The 20,177-nt window shown below is 41.3% G+C and overlaps 1 protein-coding gene across 1 annotated transcript in view; it reads right to left on the bottom strand.

Annotated features, from left to right (window-relative positions):
• OTOA (otoancorin) overlaps nt 1–19,399 on the bottom strand; it is a 55,147-nt gene extending 35,748 nt beyond the window's left edge. Inside the window, exons 1-14 of the mRNA XM_044979693.1 lie at nt 19,318–19,399; nt 18,936–18,964; nt 18,804–18,834; nt 18,684–18,711; nt 18,056–18,143; nt 14,934–15,065; nt 13,438–13,673; nt 13,108–13,211; nt 9,877–9,983; nt 9,230–9,369; nt 2,563–2,686; nt 1,770–1,985; nt 1,120–1,287; nt 625–765 (exon numbers count right to left, since the gene is read on the bottom strand). Coding sequence (XP_044835628.1) covers nt 625–765; nt 1,120–1,287; nt 1,770–1,985; nt 2,563–2,686; nt 9,230–9,369; nt 9,877–9,983; nt 13,108–13,211; nt 13,438–13,673; nt 14,934–15,065; nt 18,056–18,143; nt 18,684–18,711; nt 18,804–18,834; nt 18,936–18,964; nt 19,318–19,399 — 1,626 coding nt within the window. The remainder of the gene's footprint in view (nt 1–624; nt 766–1,119; nt 1,288–1,769; nt 1,986–2,562; nt 2,687–9,229; nt 9,370–9,876; nt 9,984–13,107; nt 13,212–13,437; nt 13,674–14,933; nt 15,066–18,055; nt 18,144–18,683; nt 18,712–18,803; nt 18,835–18,935; nt 18,965–19,317) is intronic.
• Nucleotides 19,400–20,177: the final 778 nt, after the last annotated feature.

Here is a 20,177-nt window from a genome sequence, read left to right as displayed (position 1 = left end):
CATATGAATTTTAAAAGCATTAAACATGATTGTGAGGCCCGAGCCCAGCAACCCCTATTCACAGGAACAGTCATTATCACTGACTTAAGTGATGGCATGTAGGTTAGACAATGATCATGATACCTCTATGTATAGACTACAGGATTGGTTTCAAATGCAAGTGGCAATTACACAAAATGCAGGAAGAAGAAATATGTGGCAGAATCTTGACAAGCTTTGTGCCTAGTATATTAAAGAACAGTTTATTCTTATATAAAATTTCTTATAATGCTGACCAGGTCAGTGAGACCTTTGGTTGTGGGTGTCATCAAAGCATATTTGGATTGATTCCTTCCTCCTACCCATATTCTCCAATCTCATTCTGAATTTATGCGTCTCTATCTCTACTCTTCTCGTTGTCCAGTAAGCAACAGAACACACCTCTGGAAATGGAGTAGGAAGGGAAAACAATAGTAATTATGACTTTTTTCCTATTGGAGAAATGTGGCCTGGGATCCTAATCAAGAGAGAACCCCTTAGAAAATTGTCTTGAAGTGTTTTACTGTGCTTCAGAGGAAATCTATTTTTTGTATTTATAAAGGCATCAGTCATAGTGGAAATGGAAATACTATAACTACTCATTACCTGGCTCGTCCGTAATTCTTTTTCTTTTACTATTGAAGAGTTAAAACCAGTTTCCTTCCATAAATCAGAAAGACATACTTCTTTAAAAAAAGCTCCTTGTATATCTGTGACTGCTGAGGAAAGATCTCTAGATGCAAGCATCTAATAAAGAGGAAAAAAGACAGTACATGGGACTTAGAGTTTATTTCCAGATTCATAGGATTTGACTAAATTCTTTCAATTCAATGTAATATTCCTTAAGAGACTGCAGGTAAAGAGTTACTTCACTACTTAGAATTAACATGTTACTGAATGACAGAGGGTAAAGTACATAACTTTTTAAGTGTATTTGGCGTTTGAGAGGAAAACAGAATACAAATAGCAAGTAATTATTTCAGTGAACAATTCAGCCAAAATCCACATGTAATTTACAGTGTTTTAAAAAAATCATGTTCTGCATATAAGGTCATTGTGCTTTGGTGCAGATGGAGAGGGGGATTAAGAATTTACTATTACCTTAGTGAGGATACCTTGTTGTTGTGCAGGTGATAAATCAGAGGCATACTGGGATAAGGTGCCTCTAATAACTTGAGAGAGCTCCTTTGGGTTCATGTTGTAGAATGATTGAGTACTAATTCCAGTCACCAAAGCACCCATTTGACTAATGTTATAAAATGATAAAACCTATACAGAGATCAGAGGAAACAAAAGGGAAAGTTTTCAAATCCATGTTTAGCAGAAATCTTTAAAGTAAAACTTCAGAACCATTAATACTAGATGTGCAATATGTTTCTTGTCTAAAATTCACCTTTGGAATGTAGAACCTCCAGTAACAGTTTTAACATTTCTTAAAGTTCAGCTAATTGTGGCAGCAACTCAGAGCTGAAAGTAAAATTGTGTACTAAAAATGCACATTCTTCCTATGTCAAGTTATATCTTAGGCACTATATTTTCCTATTTTGTGCTAAAACACTGTTTAAAACAGAATTTTCTGACCAGCTCTGTCAATGAGAGCATTACAGAAATCTTGTACGGAGAATAAATTATAGAGTAAAACTCTGGATTACAAACTTATCAAAATCAACAGTTGCAGTTGAAAAAAAAGGTTCCTGCACTTTGTTTTCATCAAATGTGATAAAGTTATATCAGAAAAATCCCAAATGTACCTTTTCATAAGTGAGGTATTTGCTGGATAAAACCATAATTTGGCTTTTTGCCCATCCAGAGACTTGGTTTAATGTTGAAATAGCATTATGCACGGCTTCAGGTGACAAAGAGTCCAGCTGACTTGAAGTCAATCCAACCACTGCATCTGACAGAGACCCAAGGGTATCATTCAAGGTCTGGTTTTGCATTGCAATGTCTAGGAGTTGAGCTTTGAGCTACATCAAGAAAAGGCAGATGCAGAGCATGAAGTTGTATTTAAGAGCAGGGAGGTTTGCGAACATCTAATTTCCATTGTTACCCAAACATTATCAGGGTTTTCTGACTAACCATCAGCACCAGAAGCAAGCATTTAGCAAGAACCAGCATGGGCCTGCTAAAAACCAGGGTTGTGAGTTCAATCCTTGAGGGGGACATTTTAGGGCTCTGGGGCAAAAATCTGTCTGGGGATTGGTCCTGCTTTGAGCAGAGGGTTTGACTAGATGACCTCTTGAGATCCCTTCCAACCCTGATATTCTATGAACCTACTTCACAGAAATCCTGACGTAGACCCACAGATGGCAAATAAATATGAAGAGTGAGGAAACAGGCTGAGAGGACTAAACGCTGTTAAAAGCGTCAGTGGACTTTTATCTTTTGCATTACTTATTCAAGTACTTTTTTATGTATTTCTTGCAGGTCAGTGATTTGTCACTCCTTTCTTGTTGGATTTTAAAGAAGAAATTTATCCTAGAAAAGGGAGGGTGAGAAACAGATTAGCTAGGATAGTTCACACAAGAGTGAACAAATACACACCTTATAAACATCAGCCTGGAATCCTCTCAGTTGATTGCATTTCATCATTTGATGAAGTAAAACCCGTGCCACAATGGCATCCATTTGTTCCATATTATCATAAAAACAAACCAACAAGCCTAACCTGTATGAGACCAGAAATAAGTTAGCTAACTGGAGATACATGAATGCAGCTCCTGAGCTCATAGTCTTTAACTAGCTTTCTGATCACTTCTAGTTGTCACCAACACCTTGAATTACAATCTTTATAGCCCTGAATGGTCTGAGACCTAAACTCTCTTGTATTCTGTTAAAATCAGTTGGGAAGCGCTTGCTGTCAGAACTTAGGTTAATGATTCAATATGTTGTGGCAGGATTCTCTCAGTTTAAGGAGCCCACTTTTGGAACTTGCTCCCTTTGGAAGGATTTTGGGTATAATCCCCACTTTAGAAAGGTTGAAGGGGTGGACAGGATGCTCTGTAGGTGTCTGACAGGCTGAGTTCCGATTGGAATTATTATTTTAATACTGCTGGGATTTCACTGTATTGTATAATTAATTAATATGCAGGGCATCTAGAGTCTTAGATAGGTTTTATTTTATCGTTTTAAATCTAAATAAATAAAAATCTACCATGTTTCACATCTAGCATAGCTCCCTATCCACCACACAGGCAGAGTTATGTGGCTACCCCACTGGACGTAGATTTGTTCAACAGCAGTTGTAAGAAAATCCAATTGATACCCAACAGAATGACTGTAGCCATTTGCAATGCTCTGTTGTACTATTTACCCTCACAAGACAACCATTTTCAGAGGCAGGGGGAGGCAGAGGTGATGTTTGATTAAGGGGCTGGAGCACATGACTTATGAGGAGAGCCTGAGGGAACTGGGATTGTTTAGTCTGCAGAAGAGAAGAAGGAAGGGGCATTTGATGGCTGCTTTCAACTACCTGAAAGGGGGTTCCAAAGAGGATGGATCTAGACTGTTCTCAGTGGTACCAGATGACAGAACAAGGAGTAATGGTCTCAAGTTGCAGTGAGGGAGGTTTAAGTTGGATATTAGGAAAAACTTTTTCACTAGGAGGGTGGTGAAGCACTGGAATGGGTTACCTAGGGAGGTGGTGGAATCTCCTTCCTTAGAGGTTTTTAAAGTCAGGCTTGACAAAGCCCTGGCTGGGATGATTTAGTTGGGGATTGGTCCTGCTTTGAGCAGGGGGCTGAACTAGATAAGTGATTCCCAAACTGGGGTTCAGGAAACGTTATAGGGGGTTCTCGGGAAAAAATTCCCTAATGGTGGACAGAACTGTCCCTAGGGATCCCAGGCAGCATGGGGCCAGCAGCCCGGAGCCCCTAGACTTCCAAGAGCTAAGCAAATCAAAGCAAGCATATCTATCACACTGAGGAGATTTAAACATCAAGACTCCTTATAAGAAATGGAAAGGGAGGTGAATATTTTTTGCTGTTTTTTAAATTAAATAGGCAGCTAGTATTGTTTTTTAAATTATTATGAAGAACAAGTTTAAGCTTTTTTGTAACGTGTGCTGTTTGCCTGGACTGCTCAAGACCTGAATGCTTGTGTAGGAGGAACTCTTTTGAGTGAGATCTTGGAAAAGTGAGATCTTGGAAGAGTGTTGCCGTTTTCATAATGTAATAAAAATACTGTAATGATAAATAATTAATAATAAATAGTGTGTAATAAGCATGTCATAAACACAAATATTATATTTCCAAGATCACTGCTTTTATAATTTATACTCAGGTACAGGAGAAAATCCCTGGAAATATTCATTTTTAAGAGGGGGTTCGCAAGACTTGACGTGCTAGTGAAAGGGGTTCACAGGCTGTTAAAGTTTGGGAACCACTGGACTAGATGACCGCTGAGGTCCCTTCCAACCCTGATATTCTATGATAGTCTATGAAACATGCTTTTGTTTCCTAGCATGGGCAGGGCATACAACTGTGTGTATGGCTGAGGATTACATGCCTAATACCCTTCTGGCTGAGTCGAACCAGTAACTAAAACTATATTAAGAACACAATAAAGTTCAAACAGTTACTGCAAGCTTGTAAAACTTAAGTGTTTTACAAAGCTTCGCTACAGACTGTTTCACTCAGCACCCTCCTGGTTAAGTATATAGCAGAGTTTCAGAACATAGAAAGAAAAAAAATCTGTCCACACTAGTTAGGAAAAACACGCTGTGAACAGCCATTTCCAGAGGCATTTGTTGAATGCATGATTTCAGCTGTCAGGTTGACAGGACCTTTGTGCATCAGCCACATGGACACATTTGACCTCATGGTCATATCATAGTCATGGTAAAATATCAGAGCTCTCTGATGAGCATTTTCTACTTCTACTGCACTTACAGTCAATGATTAGTCATCAAATGAGCAAAAAAGGCTACAGTATTGGCCTTGCCCCTATATTTAATCTTTCAACCTGTTAGCAATCCCGTTTACATAAGGCTGGAACAACGGGAGAGTGCAGCTACAGCTTGACATTCATGCTACAGCCCTGCTCACAGACAGGATCAATATGCAGAACATGGGCCCACCAGAACTGGTGTCTAAACTATGTGGTTTATGGACATGAACTGAACCAGCTGCTAGCTATGCTGCAGCCTAGTCACAAACTTGGTAAAAGTCTGTAGTGTAGATGGGTTCAGACAGTTTTTACTTCCTCTAGTCCAGGGGTCTCAAACATGCGGCCCGCGGAGCTCTTCCCTGCGGCCCGCGGAGCTCTTCCCTGCGGCCCGCGGAGCTCCCCCACCAGGGCCAGCTCTAGAGTGGGGAGCCCAGAGCCTTTTAACTCCCAGCCGCGGCTGGGAATCAGAAGGCTCCGAGCTGCCCGCCGCGGCAGGGAGCCCAGAGCCTTTTAACTCCCAGCCGCGGCTGGGAATCAGAGGGCTCCGAGCTGCCCGCCGCGGCGGGGAGCCCAGAGCCTTTTAACTCCCAGCCGCGGCTGGGAATCAGAGGGGGCTCCGGGCTCCCAGCCGCGGCGGGGACCCCAGAGCCTTTTAACTCCCAGCCGCGGCTGGGAATCAGAAGGGGCTCCGAGCTGCTCGCCGCGGCAGGGAGCCCAGAGCCTTTTAACTCCCAGCCGCGGCTGGGAATCAGAAGGCTCCGAGCTGCCCGCCGCGGCAGGGAGCCCAGAGCCTTTTAACTCCCAGCCGCGGCTGGGAATCAGAAGGCTCCGAGCTGCCCGCCGCGGCAGGGAGCCCAGAGCCTTTTAACTCCCAGCCGCGGCTGGGAATCAGAAGGCTCCGAGCTGCCCGCCGCGGCAGGGAGCCCAGAGCCTTTTAACTCCCAGCCGCGGCTGGGAATCAGGCTCCGAGCTGCCCGCCGCGGCAGGGAGCCCAGAGCCTTTTAACTCCCAGCCGCGGCTGGGAATCAGAAGGCTCCGAGCTGCCCGCCGCGGCAGGGAGCCCAGAGCCTTTTAAATCCCAGCCGCGGCCGGGAATCAGAGGGCTCCGAGCTGCCCGCCGCGGCAGGGAGCCCAGAGCCTTTTAACTCCCAGCCGCGGCTGGGAATCAGAAGGCTCCGAGCTGCCCGCCGCGGCAGGGAGCCCAGAGCCTTTTAACTCCCAGCCGCGGCTGGGAATCAGAAGGCTCCGAGCTGCCCGCCGCGGCAGGGAGCCCAGAGCCTTTTAACTCCCAGCCGCGGCTAGGATTTGCTGGGGCGGGGGGCGGCGCTCTGGCGGTTGCGGGTCGGCGGCTCCGGTGGACCTCCCGCAGGCATGCCTGAGGGAGGTCCACCGGGGCCATCTGCCGCCCTCCCCAGGATGCCGCCCCAAGCGGGTGCTTGGCCCGCTGGTGCCTAGAGCCCGCCCTGTCCCCCACTTACTGCCTGTCGCCGCCAAACTCCCCTCACCCCGCCCCCCTCCCCGAGTTATTTTCTGTGCCTAAGCTCCCCGCGCGCTGCTCCCCAATGTTTGGGGCCGGGTCTCTCCCCTGGCCCCACCTGCTGCCCCCACGCGCCTCCCCCCAGTGTCTCCCGGCCCCCACTTGCTGCCCCCTCACCGCCCGGGAGCCTGCCCGGGAGCTCAGGCTGACTCCACTCCTCCGCTATGCCGGCTTCCGGCATCACCTGCTGCCGCAGGGTCCTAGCGCCCCCCCTGCACTAGGGCCAGGGCAGGCTGCCCTTCCCCTGCCCTTCTGCCCTAGTCCTGAGACTCTCCAATGCCCCGAGCCTCTCCAATGCCTCAAACCCCTCACCCTCAGCCCCACAGCCCTCACCCCTGCACCCCCTCCTATCCCCAAACTCCGTCCCAAAGCCTGCACCCCCACTCCCTGCCACAGCCTGGAGCCTGCACCGAGCACAGAGCCTGCACTCCAGACCCCCTCCCCCACCCCCACCCAAACTCCCTCCCAGAGCCTTAGGCAGTAAATCTAAGTGCGTGTTTTGTCCTTTGAGTGAGGTGCATTACTGAGTGTATATATTTATTAAAACTGTAGATTCTACATTAAAGTGTCAACCAACACTGTCACAATGACATAACCAAAATTAGTACAAAATTTGACAAAACGTCAAAATTAGCACTGACGTTTCACATTACAGTTAAAGAAGTTAATAAAAAAGTTAATAAATTGACTTTTAATAGCATACTATATTTTAATACTATACTACTATATTACTCTTCTTTTTTTTTCTGCCTACCTCCAGGCGCTTCCTGCCGCCAAGCCGCCAAACAGCTGTTGGTGGCGCTTAGCACTTTCCAGGGGGGAGAGGGGAGGAGCGGGGAGCCGGGCACTTAGGGGAGGAGGTGGAGAAGAGACAGGGCAGGGGCGGGGCCTCATGGAAGGGGTGGATTGGGGGTGGGGCCAGGGGCAGCAAGGGGGCGTGTCAGTGATGCGGCCCTCGGGCCAATGCACTAGTCCTCATGCGGCCCTCGGAGTCATTTGAGTTTGAGACCCCTGCTCTAGTCCCTCAACAGCAAATCGCTTAGCAATGTAACAACCCACTGTTTTAATGGCCCAACAGAAGTCATGGCAGACAATCATCATCAGACTAACAGGCAAATCAACAAAGTATCTATAACCGCACTTCTATAACAAATAGTTACCATTTGATGCATTACTCCACTGCCACCAAAGGCTCCTAATCTCCCTTGGGATTAGCAGCAATAAACAATATTAATTCTTAAAAGAGCATTAATAGGGTTAAAATGTGTAAAATAAAATAAGGGTGTTGTAAAATGGACTATATTAAGGACTTTGGAGCATGACATTCCTCCAGTTTGTAAGAAGTTGGCACCTTACATGGGTAGTAAAACCATTTGTGAGATTTTTTCCCCCTCATTCTTGACACAGAAATATACATAGTGGGCCTGGTTCTCCTCTCACTTACCACCAGTGTAATTCAGGAATAACTCCACTGAAATTAATAAAGTTCCACTGGTGTAATGAGAAAAGAATTGGAGTCATAAAGCCTATTCTTTATACATTTGAAAAGTCCAAGGAATTGCCTCAGGGGTCTGCAAACAACTCCAGAGAGTGGTGTCTTGGGGCTAAATAGGATCATTTATATGACAAAATGTAATATAAATGTAAAGGAACAAAACGTTCTTGCAGGTGGTTCATACTGAGTATTCACGAGAAAGGTTCATTTTCATTCTTATTGCTATTATTGTTAAAGTGAGTTTAGTGCTGGTTTGACAGCCCTGAAGTTGGAGATCCTCTGTTTACCCACAGAAGTGTCACAAGAAGGTCAGCAATGCATGCAAATGTGACTTAATGCAATACTGAGGGCATAAACATGAGTTGCTGGGGGATGCTCGACCCCCCCACACTCCGCCCCTTCCCCCAAGCTCCCACTCTGCCTCTCCACTGCCCCCTCCCCCAAGTGCGCCCCACCCTTGCTCCCCCAGTTCCTCTTGCATGCTGCTAAACAGCTGATCTGAGGCAGGCGGAAGGTGCTGGGAGAGAAGGAGAGGAGCTGATCCACGGGGCTGCCGGTGGGTGCTGAGCACCCACTATTTTGTTGGAGCACCCACAGAGTTGGCGTCTATGCCTCCGAGAGCCCACTAAAGTGGGGAGGCTAGATCATTCTTTTTACCTATTTCCTCCTAGGCCTCTCTGTTACAACTGGTAATGTGGGTATCAATTAATGACACTGGTGGTGGTGGTGGCTAGTGCATGTGTGATTCCCTCCTCAAAGTCTATTCTGCCACAATGCCTACAGATCAATACCATCACGCAATGGTTAGGCTGGTGGCTAGCTGAGTCTTCTTTTCTGCTAAAAACGAATTTGTTTTATTGTAACTTCATCCTCCTAAACTACCCCCCCACACACACACCTTTTCTGAGTGTTTCATCCACCTGTGAAATTATGCCTGACATATAGGTTGCAAGCTCGCTCAGGCAGGGAATATCTTATCTTATTTGTCTATATGATGCCTAGCGCAATGGAACCCTGATTCTTGGGCGCTACTAATAACATGGACACCTGTCCACAAGGAAGCTGGTGTGAGACCATCAGGTTATTTTAGAAGCACTTTCAAAAATTCATCAGATGGCAACAACTCTTGGTTATTACTAACCAGTGGCAGTTTTCACCAGCAATTTAGAAGTAAAAGACCATGATATCCTAACAATCCTATGCAGCATCCAGTCTCTCCCTTCCCTTCCCTCCACTTCGCTCCAGAAAAGCATTTTCAAAGACAGCTAAAAATGAAAATAAGTCTTGCTTGCCTGTAGATAGTTGAAGTGTTTCTCAGATCAAATCCTGATGAGTTTATTCTTTCTAGAAAAGCTTGCGCAAGTTCTGGTGTGATATCATACACTGTATCCAGCTGCTTGGTTGCATTGTCATAGCTTATGAATAGTCTCATCTAATTAGTACAAACAAAAGCATATTATTAGGAATCTATACAAACTAAAGACATTAATACATGTTTGATACTATAAACTATCATCTGCCTCCTTTCGGATTACACAGATGGCACAAACAGCAATCTGGATAATACAAAGGTTAAAAAGGCAAAGACCAGTAGTTCTGTATCATACCTAGATAATTTGCAATCTCATGTGGGGCCTGATCCTGCCTCATCTGAAGAGCTCTCAGTGCAGACCATGGAAGTTTTGATGGAGATAGATTGTGGGAAAGAGACAATGACAAGCATACACATCTAATTAAGCACTTATGGATGTTGTACATTTTTCAATTTTAAAAGAGGCAGTGGAGTGGTTCATTAATAAATGATCAACTGAACACTTGGATTTAGTTTGCAACTAAATCATTTTAAACATACACAATCTTTCATTTTTAAATTTGTGCCTGTGATCATTCTATCACATCATTAGATAACTGATACATCCAAACACATTTTTCTACTTACTTCATTCAGATTAATTTTCATAATTTCTTCTAATGGAAGATGGACCATATATCTTCCCAAAATCCATAGATTTTCTGCACTGACCCAAGAGGTTGAATCATTTAACTCTGTTTTGTACAAAAATACTCATTCAAATGTAAAGAATGTCATTGTGATTATAAATAAACATTATACTCTGTATATCTTCATTGCTGGATAATCAAAGGATCTCTAAAATCATAACACTACTAGGTCCTGCTCTTAAAAATGGACAATGTCAGATAGTTTAAATCCATAAATGGTGGGGAGGAGATGAGTTATAACTAACATTTTGCAAACATTAATAACAGAAGTGTATTAATTAATATTTTAAATGTCAATAAATCAGCTTTGTTTGCTTTTAAAACTTTCAGCTGAGGTTTGTGCATCCATCTATTGCAGCTCCATGCTAATAATGAGAATCAGAAAGTGAAAATGACTAGTCTGTCTGTACTGCCCCCTAAACTAAACAAAATGCAGAAGTAAAAAGCAGTATGAAGTAGCAGTTTTCATAATGAGATGTGTTATTTGGTAACATAGGTAAAGCACTTTATATTTGTATATTATTAACCCGACAGGGTTCCTTTAAATGACTGATTATATGCTATGACTATACAGAATACTCTCATTGTTAACTGAACTGATATTAACCTCAGAGAAAGTAAAAAATATTTAGTACAGCCATAAATTAGGATAAAAACTGAAGAAATACAATACCTTATTATAAGAAGAACAATCATTTCCATTTATATAGCACAATCCAAGGACCTCAAAACGTTTTACAAATAAACAATCACAACAGCCCTGGGAAATAATTATCCCCATTTAACAATTGGAAAAACTGAGACACAGAGCAGCTAAGGCTTAAATTTTCTAAAAGTGGCTATGAATTTTGCGTGTCTCACTATTTGGGTGCTCAGCTTGACATCTCTGCAGCCTGATCTGCAGAGATACTGATCACCCACAACTCTAGCTGATTTCTATTAATAGTCATGAATACACTTCAGGGAGTTTTCAACATCTCTGAAAAAATCGTTTCTCAAACTGAGGCATCCAAAATTAGTGGGCATTTTTGAAAACACAGATCTTAAGTGACTGCCTTATAATGGTTGATATGGTGAAACAGAGTTCAGAACAGACTCCAAAAGTCTTTGTATCCAGTCCCTTGCTTTCATCATTAGACCATACTATTTCCCACCACCAAGCACATTAAGAGACAGGAAGGGAGAGAAAAGAGGAAAGAGCTGGGGGAAGGAATTTTCACAATGTAAAGATCCTGACTGTAGAATTTAATAGAAGAGGAAACTTGCTTTTGGCAACACTGGAGACTAGGGTCCCTGGAGCCTTTTTTTGTTCTTTAAAAATCAGGCAGAAAATATAAAACACATCAGAACCCGTTTTTGCAAAAGCCACCAGAGTTCTTCATCATTGGAGAGGTTGGTATTTTTAATAGGAAAGAAATGAGAATTAGCTGAGTTACTTAGAAACAAATCTCTAGAGAGATGTTTTTGAGACATTAAAACAACATGTCATCTAATGCTGATTCTATCCTTGGCACAACTGGACAGGAATACATGCAGCTATGAAACAGCTCTCTGCCATTCCACAGGAATATACAAATATAAAAATGAGGAAATATCTGTAACAAAAACTAGCAAAAATGTTGGGAAGGCAGCCTACTACATAACACAGATACGTGGTATGTTTCAAGATTCTTGCATTGCTGAGCTGCAGTGGAAGGAGAGGTTGCTGCAGAGGGGTGTGAAAGCTCCATGCTTCATGTTGTCTTCATACTGTTCCTAATCCACAATGGTCACAGGAGCAAGCAAGAGACCATCACAACCAAGACCATTTGCCAGTGCTGGAACTCTTAGGTGGGGCACTGTAACTCTCAGTTACTTCTTGGATGTATATTCACTTGTTAATTAAAGGAGGATGTGTTTATACTTAACACACAAATCTGGAAGGCAGAAGATCTGGACTTTTTACAACTCTGGCTCAGACTTGCTGTGGGCAAGTAATATACCTCTGTTTCTCAATCTGTAAAATGGTGCTAATCGGAGGTGAAAGTAAGCCAGTACCAGAGCCCTGGGCCCTTTAAATTGCTGCTGGAGCACCAGGGCTCCCAGCCACCACTGCCACTACCACGGCAGTGGCGAGAACCCCGAGCAGCGTAGGCTGGGCAGCGCTGAAGGGCTGGCTGGGGGAGTCTGGTCCCAGCCCCGCCCCTTCCGCCCAAGGCCCTGCCCCTTCCAGGGGCCCAGAGCCATCTCCCCACAACACCTTTCCCAGGAGCCCAGCTGCCCTGGTAAGTCCTTTAAGTTTCTTTCACCCTGATGTTAATACCTACCTACCTCTCAGGGGTGTCTGAGGCTCATTCATTACCAGTGTTTACAGATTACGCTGATATCTTTAGATGGAAGATTGCACAGGAGCTTGATCCTGCTCCATTGAAGTCATTGGGCATTTTGCCATTGATTTCAATGGGAAGAGGATCAAACCCTGGAAGCGCAAATTGCTACTATACTAAAGGGCTGCTGAAGTGGCTAATGACCTTCCCTGATGTCTTGTTTCTGTTGCTTTGGTGCCCCCTAGTGGAATGTTTCCTGTACTGTCGGGCCCTGGAATAAGCACCTCAGCCAGGGGAGATAGACAGCTGTGAAAGGCAGGAGGAGGGGTATTATTGTATTATTGTATTTTTGGGAAGGAGGTACATTTATTTTACTTTGCTTTTAATTTGGTCATTTCTCTGAATGAGCCAGTGCCCCAATGGTAGAACCCTCATAGCCTCCTGTTGTGTTTAAAAACATGGTAGCTAACATTTTCAAAGATCACCTATTTTCCTAGTCTAAAGAGGGTACCACAGTGAACTTCACCTCTGAGCAGAGAGCCTGCACTAGGATAATACACAACTTAAATCCCCTATAAGCCTTAGAAACAAGACCAAAGGGGCACACAGTCCTTGTGTATGGTCCTCTGTACAAGGGTGGAGTTCACCTTTAAGAATAAGCATATTTTATAATTGTATCCACAGCGCAGCTCTAGCAAAGGACATATGTTTACTGTATGCTGGACAGATGTATAGTATTTAAGAGGGCTGCCCTTAACACAGCACTATTCATAATGAGAAAAAAGTTCACTAGGAAAGATTAACCTTTTCCTGGCCATGTTTCAAGATAGATAAGCAAGCCTTCCTTTTAATGTTCAACATACCATTGGTGATATAGGATTTTTGTAGAATCTGCTTTATCCAGTCATACAGAGTTCTTTGTGCATTTGCCGTTGTCTTGTCGTAGAGGTCCTTGAATACGGCTGATCTAAATGATAAAATGGCACATGCAAATTAATTGATAAGTGGAATTTCTTTTAATGGTAGAGATTAGCAAACATGCTTTTATAGCGTCACAATGAATGAAAACTAAATAGAAAATTGTATCTTGATGCCAGATACAGAGCAACTATATCAAACTCTTTTTTAAAAAAAGTATATTTAATCAGAAGACAATAGAAATGATTGTTTTCATTGAGAAATAAATGACTTACAAGTTTCTGAAAGTGTCTTGTGGAAGATCTTTAGGGAGGCTTCTAATGACATCAGGTTGGAGATAGCTCACTGACGACACCCGCAGAACTTGGCTTAGTATAGCCACACATTCCATAGAGCTCAATGCTGGAAAGCATTTCTCCAATGTAACAAGGAACAAGGTCCTGTTTCCTCCTGGGCTTTGGAAAATTCTCTCCCTAATCCTGTCCAGGTCAAGAACAATATTTCCCAATTCCTGCAGGTATCCAAGAGTTAAGAGAATATATTTACTTTCATAATTAATTTAATATATTTTTAATTTGAGGCCTGATAAAAAGCAGTGTTGACACAATATTCCACTATTTTGAAATAGAGCAGCAATAAAATACTGTGGCTGATTGCATTACTGGGGATTATTCTTTTCTCCTGTGGGCCAAAAATCAGCTTGAATCTCTCAAGCAAAGTGAAAAGCAGAAAAAGGCTACTAATGGCTGCAGATTACGGAGTATTCGCCTGGATACACAGGAAAATGTGAAGATTTGTGGCAACCTGTGCATAAAGTATGTATGTATGTATGTAGATAGATGATCACCATACCCCGCCCCCAGAATGGACCTTTTCCACATGCCGTATTTCTTGCAATGCCTACCCAAACATACATCCTTCAGAAGACTGGACAAACACTAAAAACACATTGTAAGAACACTCTTGCCCTGACAGAGGGAATGGACCAGAACTAATAGGTCATTTCCCAACTTAAATGTCTGTAGTTCAAAGACAGTACTTTCAGGACTGATGTTTCAGTGCTAGTTCTAGGGATGGTGATTTGGCATCACAATCAGTCCTGGAGGTACCTGTGAATACCATGTGAGAAAATGCCATTTGCAGCTCTGATCAGTATTATTTACATAGCTCCCAAAGTGCTCTAGGAACGTACCTGTGTGCTATGACAATGCGATCTGAATCGCAACTGTCTGAGTAAAACAGACTCTACAATACATTAAAGTCTTGTATTATTTGGACACTCATCACATGTCTCCAGAGGAGCATCCTCCATTTCTCTTGGTTTGCTCTCTCCCGTGTCCAGGACACTTATGTTGCAGGCCTTTCCTCCCATCACGGAAGACCCTCTCTTCCCTATTCATAAACACATGTGATGGCCCCAGTCCTGAAAAATGATACATGTGGGTGGACCCCTAACGCCCATGTGAAACCCCACTGATTTCAACAAGACTCTATGTGGGCGTAAGGGTCCGACACACAGATCAAATTACAGTATCAGGTCCTATATTGGTAGAAGAGAGTGCTCTGTCCCCCACATAATTGCTTAGTGCACTGTTCTCATATTCCCACACCCAATCAACAAGGGATGTAAAACACCAAACCTGGGACTCATTCATGTCTGCTGGGTTACAGTGTGAAACATTCACAGAAAAACCCACAGTCTGGCCTTCTTTCTATTTAAACATCAAAAGGAAGCTCTTACTTTTCATACAATGAGTACAAAGTGACTTACAAAACGGTTCTTTTTGCTTCTGAAGAGATATTTCACTGCAGTTTGAAACTGCTGATGATTAATCTGTTGAAAATCTGACAGCAGCTGTTTGGGCTGGTATAAAAGGTTCTCCAGGTAGTTTTTTATAGACATCTGCAGACAGGAGGGGAATAATAAAATGTAGAAATATATATACACACATACACACTCTTAATCTTTTACTCCCGGAAACTCTCTGTTTAAACGCTCCAGGCTGAAAGGGTATGGACTCCCAAGTTCTAACCCTGGCTCTGAAAATGACTCCCTCTGGGGCAATGCGCAAGTCATTTTACATCTATGCCTCAGTTTATCCATTTGTAAAAAAAAACAAAGGGAATAATAATACTTCTCTACTTTACAATGGGCTGCGATGATTAATCCCTTCAATCACTCTGAAGATTAAGAATACTGAGCTGAAAGAAACATGCAACTGAATGGGAAGGAAAGTACATGCCAGGTCCTCAGTCAATGAGCAACATCACACCCCACCACCAGTGAACGAAGTCCTATGTGTTTTGGAACTCAGAGGGAACAGATAACATTAAGAGAAGACATTATAAGCATCAGACAGGTAGCCATGTTAGTTTGTATCAGCAAAAAGAACAGGAGTACTTGTGGCACCTTAGAGACTAACAAATTTATCTGAGCATAAGCTTTCATGGGCTACAGCCCACTTCATCAGATGCATGCAGTGGAAAATACAGTAGGAAGATATATATACACAGAGAACATGAAAAAATGGGTGTTGCCATACCAACTATAACGAGAGTAATCAATGAAGGTGGGCTATTATCAGTAGGAGAAAAAGGACTTTTATAGTGGTAACCAGGATAGCCCATTTCCAATAGCTGACAAGAAGGTGTGAGTAACAGTGTGTGTGGGGGGGGAAATAAACATGGGGAAATAGTTTTTACTTTGTGTAATGACTCATCCACTCCTAGTCTTTATTCAAGCCTAATTTAATGGTGTCCAATTTGCAAATTAATTCCAATTTTGCAGTTTCTCGTTGGAGTCTGGTTTTGAAGTGTTTTTTTTTGGAGTATTGCAACTTTGAGGTCTGTAATTGAGTGACCAGGGAGGTTGAAGTGTTCTCCGACTGGTTTTTGACTATTATAATTCCTGATGTCTGATTTGTGTCTATTTATTCTTTTGTGTAGAGAATGTCCGGTTTGGCTAATGTACATGGCAGAGGGGCATTGCTGGCACATGATGGCATTTATCACTACAAACTTTTTTTTTCCTGCTGATAATAGCCCACGTTAATTAATTACCCTCATTATAGGTAGTATGGCAACGCCAATTTTTTCATGTTCTCTGTGTATATATATATCTTCCTACTGTATTTTCCACTGCATACATCCAATGAAGTGGGTTTTAGCCCATGAAAGCTTATGCCCAGATAAATTTGTTAGTCTCTAAGGTGCCACAAGCACTCCTCGTGCTTTTTGCTGATAAGGCTAACATGGCTACCACTCTGAAACCTGTCATCATAAGTGTGATTAGCACTGGCATCTCACCTTTACTCTTCCCTGGACTGGACTAAAAATTAATACTATACTGAATTCCAACAAGACTATTTCAAAACTAGTTTGAAGTTGTAATTTTTGTTGTTGTCTTTGCTTAGGGTGCAAAAGAATCCGCATTGCAAACAAAACACATTTTACCATGCCAGAGATTGCAAATACCTTCTGTTCCAGGAAGTCTAAGACTACACTGTTTAGAAGTGTTAATGAAGCTAATCAACATAAGTGGATTTTAAATTCATTAGAAACAGATGGGAGAAGCCTTCGTTATAAACAGAGCAATATGAGTGACATGGTTATCTGTCTTTTAAATTGCACAATCTTTTTAGTTGCTAATGATATATTATGACTGAATATTACTTAAGCCACTGGTCCTGTACCTATTATTGGAATATAACTGGCTCTGTGTGCAATATAAATCCTTAAAACACTGTATCCTTCATACTCAGTATGTACAAACTGCTTTACAGTTAGCCAACTGATTCACTAATAATTCCTAGAATAGATTCCTAAATATTAAATACCAGTATAATCAGCTGAAGGCCTAATTACAGGTACAACTTTAACCAGAACTTCATCTGGTGTAAATCTACATAGCTCTATTGACATCAGTTCAGGATCTCTAAATGCTCCCTACACTGATGATTACCTTATGCATTAAATCCTTCTTGTAACTTTTATTTCTACTTTAATTAATATACTTTTATTTCTACTTAAAATCAATAACCCTTATGCCTGTGACTATTCACAGACATCTAAGGCTACTTTAAACTTATATCATAGCTCTCCATGAAAGCATCAAAAAATAAAATTAAAAGCAAAACCTTAATGTGGATCCATATAGTTTTGGAAGAGCTATGATCATGAAATGGAGTCATGGGACACTGATTCATGGGCTTTTTGAGACAGTTAAGAATGCAAATTGGACAGTAGATGTTTTTTATTATTTGGGGGACCAAATTCAGATCTGGTGTAAAGGGTGCAGCTCCACTGATGACGTTGCTCCAAGTCTGAACTTGGCCGCCATCATTTGTAATGACTGTGGATAACGAATGGCATCTACTTCCTGCACTACTTATGCTGCCACGATAAGGGTTTTTTTTGTTTGTTTTTTAACAAAACAGAGTTCAGTGAAGTCTTCAAAGGAGAGAGAGATTTATAGGAAATCTAGTATCTCACATTCCTTAGAAGTAATGCAAAGCACAGCTAGACCTGAAGCATGATAGGGAAATCCTCTGTTTTATGGATAAACATGGTGTGGCTACATTACTTGGCTAGCAGTTACCATACCAAAGAGCACATGCAAGCCTGCAGAGCAAACATTCAGGCCCTGCCTTGCCTCCAAAAGAGGAGCAAAAGGGCCCTTTTCTTTATTATTTGTGTCTTAGTCCTTTGCAAACTTCTGAAGGCCATAAAGCAAAGTACTCTACCCTCAATTTAATATGGACCTGCAGTATTATACCGACTTATTGGTTAACTCTATAATTTAACTCTACGACTTAGACAACAGACACTAGTTTTCTGAATATTTCCTCCTTCTCTCTTTAGTAAGAAAGTTTTGTCTCTTAAAAGGGTACTAACCTGTAGGCTGCTAATAGTAAACATAACATTCTGAGCATGGAAATATGCCATGATTTTTTTAGGCATATCTGTTGTCCATACATTAGTGCTACAGCAGAAAAAAAAAAAGCAAAATACAAGTAAAATAAACTACTTTTGCTTACAAGAGAAAATAATTACAACAATCAAGCACTATTACTAATAAGACAGTGATGCAAGGGTTTAGTTAATCTTTTTGCCAAAACAGATTTACACTTAAACCCATGATTACAGTGGAAAAAAATGAACAAAGTTAACTATCAAAAAGTTTTTGAAATAATGTAGCATGTATTTATTCCCAGCCTCATTTCATGTATATTTCTGTTTTGGCATGAGAAATGGTTTTATACTTGTTAATTTTCATTTTAGTTCTGAATCATAACAACTAGATGCACCAATCCACTATACAATGATTTGGTGGTTTAGAATTCTGTATGCAGAACCTGTGATAATGCAGGTCATAGAGCTAATAATGTATATATACACTGTACATAATAGGTTAATATTAGTGAACACTAAATATATATCCTTTGATTACACTTTTTATCCATAATGTTCTATTCTAGTGCATACACATATACTATCTACATTGCAGGATGTCATACATTACCCCTGAAAATGGAGTATATCAAGGAAAGCTAAACAAGAAAATAAAACAAAAAGAATTAATATGTTGCATGATATTTGAAAATGTTTTCAACACATAGGTAGGGACAGTTTTATATATTACCATTCAGATATTTTCCAGCTATTACTTCCTCCTAAAGGGTATAAACAACAAATATGTGTAATAACACAAATATTTTTAGATTACATTACAGAATTAATATAGATAGAAGATAGATAAAATAAAAATACTAACCGCAGCTTTTTGTAATAATGGAGGCAAATCTGTAAGAGATTATCCTATTACTAAAATTAGATTCAACAACCTTTTAAAATAAAAAAAAAGTCTAAACATAAAATAAATGCATCATAAGTAAACTAATTTAAAGAAAAGTACCTTTAATCAAATGTACCTGCAGCAGATGTATAGTGCTAATAAAAATTGCTTAATGAAAGGTCACTGCTTTTAAAACTTTTATTTACAATGTTAACCAAATTCTCTGCTGGCATAACTCATGGAGTTATGCCAGCAGAGAAATGGATCCCGTATTTCTCAGTTGTACTGAATCTATTTTACTACATATAGCATTTTCAATACACAAAACATTCTTTCCCCTACACAAGATTTCTGATCTTACCTTTATCAGACTTCTGACCACTTGCAGTCCCTGCATGATTCATTAATATCAATAAAAAACATATCTTCAGATTTTTGGGCATTTCTTCTACTGTTTATTAGAGTCAGAAGATATTTGGATTGCAAAAGAAAATAGAAGACAATGTCAAAATACAATATTTATCCTAAAGTTTCAGCTATACATTAAAGATGGATCTGAGAAGCAAAATTCAGATTGAAATCATAACTTCTCTGAGATTCAGGAGTGTTTGGACCAAGGATTTTAGTTTAGACTTCTCTACAGTATAATAAATAAAATAAAATAATATAATAGCAGCCCCCAAACTTGATATGTGCACAGTCAGTCTTAATTCCCTTGTATTAGGCAGTTCTTTTAATTTTACTCTCTGTGGTATACATTCTAAACAATATTCCAGCTAAAGGATGAACCCAGTTTAGTAAAAAGGAAATATGCATCTTTCTTTGAAATTATGTAATATTTTTATTTATTCTTTTTAAAGCTATGTCAAAGTAAAGAGAGGCATATTGATGTAATTAGGCTCCCAAATAAAAATGAGAATATCAGTTCTCTAACACTTCCCTAGAACAATATGAGCAATAAAAGTGTGTAAAAAGAGCATAAGCCTGTTGCTAGCATTAGAAAGTTGGACTGTCCCAATGGTTACTCCAATATCCCTACAGGATCTTCGGCATTCACACAATCCCCCAGTATGGAAGCCCTTCACAGCACCTGCTGATCCCATTCCAGTGAGAGATGCTCCAGGCAGGGCAGGGCACGGTGCACGGATCAGAGGGAGACCATTGCTGCAAGTATGAGGAGGCAGGTGCTTCCCTTTCCTCAGACCTCTGATGCCGTCAGTC

This window comes from Mauremys mutica, chromosome 11 (assembly GCF_020497125.1).
Source record: "Mauremys mutica isolate MM-2020 ecotype Southern chromosome 11, ASM2049712v1, whole genome shotgun sequence".
NCBI classification, from domain to species: Eukaryota; Metazoa; Chordata; order Testudines; family Geoemydidae; genus Mauremys; species Mauremys mutica.
This window is presented reverse-complemented; position numbering and strand designations above follow the sequence as displayed.